This window comes from Hippopotamus amphibius, chromosome 8 (assembly GCF_030028045.1).
Source record: "Hippopotamus amphibius kiboko isolate mHipAmp2 chromosome 8, mHipAmp2.hap2, whole genome shotgun sequence".
Lineage (NCBI taxonomy): Eukaryota > Metazoa > Chordata > Mammalia > Artiodactyla > Hippopotamidae > Hippopotamus > Hippopotamus amphibius.
The window spans coordinates 116964650-116971530 of NC_080193.1; the positions used below are offsets into that span (position 1 = coordinate 116964650).

At 40.2% G+C, this 6881-nt stretch overlaps 1 protein-coding gene across 1 annotated transcript in view; it reads right to left on the minus strand.

Moving 5' to 3' along the window:
- FSIP2 (fibrous sheath interacting protein 2) overlaps positions 1-3222 on the minus strand; it is a 117412-nt gene extending 114190 nt beyond the window's left edge. The window contains exons 1-2 of the mRNA XM_057746510.1: positions 3124-3222; positions 2671-2796 (exon numbers count right to left, since the gene is read on the minus strand). Coding sequence (XP_057602493.1) covers positions 2671-2796; positions 3124-3222 — 225 coding nt within the window. The remainder of the gene's footprint in view (positions 1-2670; positions 2797-3123) is intronic.
- Positions 3223-6881: the final 3659 nt, after the last annotated feature.

A 6881-nucleotide genomic window follows, 5' to 3' on the forward strand; every position in this document is an offset into this window, starting at 1 on the left:
ATCAGGTAACAGTCATATTTCTATATCTGTTACTTTAGAGGAAGCAGATGAATTATTTAAGCTCAGACATTACCAAAGTGAGGGGGTTTAAAATTTTTTGGGGGGAGGGGAATGTGAGTACTTAGTACAGTTTTCAAAAAATTTTCAATACCAGGATGGTAATAATGGGTAATGGGCGGACCTCTGAAAGGGAATAAGTTGAGGATGGAAATAGGTGTGGAAGTGGTTCAAGTGTTCTCTCTGCATCCTATCTTTATGCTTTCCTTTAGGTTTTCTTGGCCAGAACAACAGAAATTTTAGTCTAAAGTAATGTCAAAGCAGGAATTGGCTCAAGTGAAAGGTAACTGGAATGTGTGGGAGATGTGGCAAACCTGAGAGCACATGCCCTGTCTGCAGGCATCCAATTCAATTTATATGATCCCACATATCGTTCATCAATCCAGAACTGCCTGGAGGTATCAATTTGTGTTCAGTCTGGCGGTAGTCATCTCAGTCAGATTCAGAACAAAGAGCTTGGCAGGTGGGACCCTAAAAAGAACTCCCTCAAGGTAAGTGTGAGGATTCTTCCTATGTGAACAAAAGGGGAGACTGGGGAATCTGATAGGATGTTAGCGTTCCTTATCCATTTAAAAGCTTCCTGTAAGTTTCTGACTGCTTGCTTAATACCAGACTTCAATCTCTTCCAAGGGGTCTAAGTTGTAAAGCAGAATTCCCTAATTACCAAGGCTTCCCTGAGAAGGCAAGGAAAAAAAAAAGAAAAAGAAAAAGGAATTCTGTTGGGCTATGTCTTAAATTCAGTGAGACCAGATACGAAGTTTAGATCTTTCCTGTAAGGGAAACAATCAACAATTATGAGTAAAGGAGTGGATTGTTTCTTTTAGACATTGACATTTAGCTGCGAACTTCTTTCAAATGTTGAATTTTAGCTGTGACGGCCTGTTTCTCAAAACTAACTCTGGCTACTGACCTGTAAACAAAGAACACCTTTTATATTGGATTGCCCAAAAAAGTTTGTTCAGGTTTTTCCATAAGATGTTACCGAAAAACCCGAATGAACTTTTTGGCCAACCCAATACAAACCTGCTCATTAGTGTCAGGATAACGCATCTGTTGTCGATTAAAAGAAACAAAGTGTAAATATAAAGCACTTCATTGAGGAGACTGTACTGAAAGAAAAGGATATAGAAGTCAGTCTTCAGGGAAATTGTGCCTAATTATGATTAAATGAAGAGTTTGGGGGAAAATGAATGTAATAAAGAATAGAGAACATCTTTTTAAAAAGTAGTTGACAAGTGAATTACTATTTGACAGATAAGATGGTAATACAGCAAACATATCTGAGGAAGCAGAAGACAGGGCTAAGTTTACATAATAAAGAGGAGTGATATAGGTTTCAAGCATGCTTTAGGAAAGCTGGTTTGTGTGGGTATAACTTAGTCAAACTGTGTGAGGTTAGCATATTTTTAGTTAACTTAGAATAACTCTATCCTAGTAGAATAAATTTCTTTTAAAAAGGGAAACTATTAATTTTCCAAAAGCAAAATTTACTTTAAGAAATAATGTTTATTAGGCAAGTATCATATATGAAGGGCACCTACTCATTTCTGATGACATCATAAATAGTAGATGGGTAAGGGGGTAACTCAGAATTCTTCCTTGTAGAAATTTTTGCAATATTGATCAAAGCGATTGCTCAAAAAGAATGTATTGAACTTCCTTCACTGTTAATTACTGAATCAAGGAATGGGGAGGTTTGAGAGAGGGAGTCGCATGGAGGACGAAAAACATGAACGGGTTTGAGGGCAGTATACACTATAACCCAGTAAAATTTAAATTATAAAATTATAGTGTTGAGTAAAATTAAACAAACCAAGGGCAATGCAAATTCTAAGGAAATATAAGCTAACTGGGGGGCTGTAATGGTTGAGAAGGAATCGGAAAGATGGCCCAAATTCATAGTTGGGGAGAAGAGCAAAGGGATTGTCAGGTTTGGCAGGCAAGCGGAACAAAGGCATGGAAGTATTAACTGGTATGTGTGAGCAGGTATAAAAGACCCCAACTGGAAAAAGCAGAGGCTCTGCATTGGAGAAAAGACTAGATGGGGAGGCTGGGGCAAATTATGGAGTCTCTTCAGGGAGGCAGAGCCTTCTTTTACTAAAGTAAGGTTAAAGTACTAAACATTTTAATTCAACTCTACTTTTTTCTTACTTCATGTGTGAAACATAATTCAGCTCAAAACAAAACATAGATAAGTGTCCTGTAATGAGAGTTCTGTCCAAATTATTATTAGCTAAAATAATAACATATAATTAAACGCCAGCCAGTACAGATACCTTCCAACTTTCAAACCTATTTCTTAGTGAATTAAATCTCAATAAATAGGTATATATGAAGTGTTATTATAAATTTATAATTTACTGAAGCATAATAAGACAGAACTAAAAATCTAAACTTTCTAGCCCATAAGTCTGTCCAAATCATACTAAATGAAGTTGCTTGGTATGCATCCAAAACCATACCTTAAGATGAGTATGGGTTTATTATTTTTTCCCCCGAACATTAGTGCAAATTCCCTCAAGGGGCTTTGGCGTGATGTAGCTAGCTCCTGAATTTAACAGCAAATAGAAAAGGACAAAGAAACCAAAGTAAGACAATTAAACATCACTTTACCTTTTCACTTAATTTCGTGGTATAGTATAACGTATTGCCTCCTGGGATCACAGGCAGCTTGACCCCCAGAGGCAGATCCAGTAGTTGAGCCGCTCCAACCCCCAGAAAGTGGGTTTTGTGCGTGCCCTGTCAGGTACAATTGGACAGTTTTGTCTTTCCTTTAGGTCTGTTAGTTCAGGCCAGCCTACTGCTTCTCCAACCGAAGGAACCCGCCCTGCCAGGCAGCCGGGAAGGCCTCCGCTTTCCCGGTCACCATCTCTCTGTGGCTGCGCCACAGCCAGTTGCGGCCAGTGCCGCCCGAGCCCCGCCACCGGCCGCGCCGCACGAGGGCGCCAGAAGCCGGACGGTTACGGACCGCACGTGACCGTCTGCCGTCCGCCATCCGCCCGCTCCCGCCCACCAGGCCGGAGGCCTGGCAGAGGACAACGATGACCCGTCTTCGCTGCCACTCACGTCTCCGCACTGCTGACTGTCCGCGGCCAGACGGCTGTTGGCTGTTTTGGCGGCGGCGACGTTGGCAGCCTTGGAGCAGGCACTGAGGTACAGCTCCATAGCCGGCCCAGGCCCCTCGGCGCCCCCGCCGCCCTCCCCTCTCGCCTCCTCTCGCACCCCTTCCCCGTCGTTGCCCCTCGGTCCCCACTGGACCGGAATGGCCGGTACCCCGTGACCCGGAGGCCCACCCTCGCGGCGTTCCAGGCTTGGAACGTGCGGGCGCCAGAAGAGCAGTGCCCGCCCGAGGGCCGGCTCCTCGCGCCGGAGGCCTGGGCGCCTCAGAGCTGAGGAAATGGGTACCAGGGGCCTGGTCCCAGTGCGCCCAGGTCGAGATATCTTTTCTTTCTGAACCCTACTGCCCTCAATCAAACCAACCCAAAATTAAAGTGTGTAAAGCTTTGCTGGTGTGTTAGCTGGCTGATTTCTTCTGGCCTCCAAGAAGGTTTGGTTTTATGCAGAAAACAAACAGAAAAGTGATTGTACAGCCCATTCTAGGACCAGAGGCCTGGCTTTCTACATGTCCTCCCTTATACACTGTTACCACATCCCATGCCCAGGTTGCCATAACCTCTTCCCGCCCCACGCCAGGTCCCACATAGCGTACTGTCCTCCTCCCCGCCTCTAGTCTTCCTCTTTCATTTCTAGCTCTCTTCTTTCTTCCAGTCCCTCCTCTCCACGACTTGCCTTCTCCTATATGCCTCTTTCTCCTCCTCTCAACCATCCAGCCAAAGCTTATAAACTGCCGGACACCTTTGGGCCAGTCATTTCAGCTGGGTACTTGATACAGTGATGAGAAAAATTATGGTCCCTTCCTTAAGGAGCTAACTAGACTGTGAGTACTTTGAGGGCAGAAACTGTATCTGACGTCAGGAATTTAGACTTAGCCTCTTAGATTCCTTGGCACACTCATCCTCTTATTTTGGGGCCACTTAATAATAATACCTACCATTTATTGTGAATTTGCTAACTCCAGATACTGTGCTAAACACTCTCTACCTTAATCTTTATAACAGCCTTGTCAAGAAATACCCCACTTTTTCAAAGAGTAAAGAAGAATAACAATCACTATTAAATAGTGGCCCCAGAGGCAGTTTCTTAATCAATATACTCTACTTTTATATCTGCTCTATTTGTTTTAATGCCATTCACATGCTCAGGACTCCTAAATTTGAAATCTAACCTTGGCTTATAATCTATGTGGCTGTCTCACAGTCATCTCAAATTCAATATATTCAAATCTCAACCCACACTTTTCACCATAGGACAAAACAAAGGCCTATTCTCAGTGACAGTATCAGTATCTACCCAAACCAGAAGCTGAGAAATTCTAGATACTTCCCCTTTTGAGCCCCCTGTTTCAAGACTCTGTGTCTCTGCTGTGCTGTTTCCTCTGCCTGACAGCCAGCCCTTTGCACTTCATTGCTTGGCTAGCTTCAATCAGCCTTTAAGACTGCTTAAGTATTCCCACCTCTAGGATGCCTTTCTGACATTCTAAACTTTTGTCAAATTCTTTTCGTCTGTGCTTCCCACCATTTTAGCACTTTTCATAATACATCAAAAATGTCTCTTTACCTGTCATTTTCCCTTTAATAGAATGGAAACTCCTTGAAAGCAGGTATTTGCTTATACAACTTTATATGCACAGCACTTAGCATAGTGCCTAGCAAGCATTTAGTGAGTCCTAAGTATATTTTTGTTGTTACATTCTAAAGTTGGCCCTAGCCACATAACAATAAAGGTTTTTGCAAAAATCTTTTTCTATAGAATTCTTTTACCAGGATGTTCCTTAATTGTCTAGAATTGCTTATGGTAAACAGACTGGAATATAAAGATTTATGGATAATGGTTGGAAATGTTATGTAATCTGTGTAACCCAACATAAAATATAAATGTCTCATCATCTAACTGGCTCCTTCTATGAAAGTGAAGTAACGTATTCCTCACAAAAACCTCATCTGTTAACTTGGTGCATCTGATGTGGTGTAATAGGTCTTGGGAAACTGCACTAGAGGTCTTGGACCTGTTTTTTGTTTTACCTGTGCCTTATGATTACGTATATCCTTGAAATTATTAGTAAAGCTTGATACTGGATAAGATCTGAGTCCCTTGAATCTAAATTATCAATCTAATCCTTTGTTATCTTAAATTCCAAGATGTATTGATTTCTATGATAGCCCTTCTCAGATTTCATCCTATTAATTGATTTAGTCATTTGGTGTCCCTCAGAAGGGCATAAGAATTTTATATTGGTAAAGTAATAACATATGTGGGTAAAAATCTGAACACTAAGAAGTAAAATAATTCACCCTTATTCTCAGATCCCAAGATTCTTAACCCAGAAGCAAACTATTGATATATTCTGTGTATTATTATGTACACACAGACATATGAAGCATTTAGTGTTTTCACTGAGCAATATGTCTTAGAGATCATTCCATATGAGCACTGTGATTTAGTTTTTAACTACACATGTGTACTGTGTAATGCTGTAATTACCACAATTTATTCACCTAGTCTTATATTTATGAATTTTTAGATTTTTTTCTGTTACAGAATTCTGTAATAAGCACCCTTTTAAATGGATTCCTAGATTAAATTGTATGTTGATTTTTATTTTTTTCTTACAGATATTGTTTTGATTCCTTCAAAGCAATTACACTAGTTTATCTTCCCATAAATGGAGATTTGGTAAGATACATGCCTGATGTTATTATCTTCTTTCTGTCCTGAAAAGTTACTTCACGTAGGTTGTGGTTTCAAGTAATGGCTAAAACTAGTTCTTCTAATTTTTTGTTTGTTTCAGAGACAATATAGATTCTTTTCCCTCAATTTTCGTGCTCTTTTTTTAAAATTTTGTATTTTGAAACATTACTAACTTGAAGCAAAATCATGTAATTTTCTGTTACATGTATTTAAAGTTACATAAGCTTAGGGGATGAGTAAAAGGAAAGTAGTGGCCAAATTGCTTTTTATGGACTAACCGGCAAAATATTATATTTTTTGTCTCCTTTAAAAATCAAAGCAATATTTAGTAATTTTGACAAACACGTGTGTATATTCAGTCCCAAATATAATCACAAATTAAAAGTAACCTTTAACTTGTCAGCCTGTGTACAAAAGGGTTAATATACTAGACGTGAGCCTGCTATCTTTTTAGAGAAGCCTGCTTGCAAGGTTCTCTCATGATTGGTATCTGGAAACTTGGCAGTTGAGCCATTCACAAACTGATGATGTGGGTTCACTGTGCCTAGACTGTAAAAACAGTGTGTATGCTGGGCACGTGGTTTCTATCTGGGCATCTGGGATTTTGATATGTGCTAGGCAGAAGGTGCTATCTGATCAGCCACAATAAAAACCTTGGGCTCTGTTATGGGCTGAATTGTGTTCCCCTAAAATTCCTGCATAGAATTCCTAACCCTCAGTATCTCAGAATGTCACATTTGGATAGAGGGCCTTTAAAGAGGTGATTAAGTTAAAATGAGATCATTAGAATAGGCCCTACTCTAATATGACTAGTATCCTTATGAGAAGAGGTGGTTAGGATATAGACAGGCACAGAGGGAAGATCATATGAAGACATGGGTCTGTCCCATCATGAAAAATGAAAATTCTTTAGGGAAGATTTATCTGTCTTGTTTAGTGTACTCTTCAATAACAAGATCAGTGCTCAGAAATTATTATTAAATATAAAAGACTCAATAGGTGGTATTCAATAAACA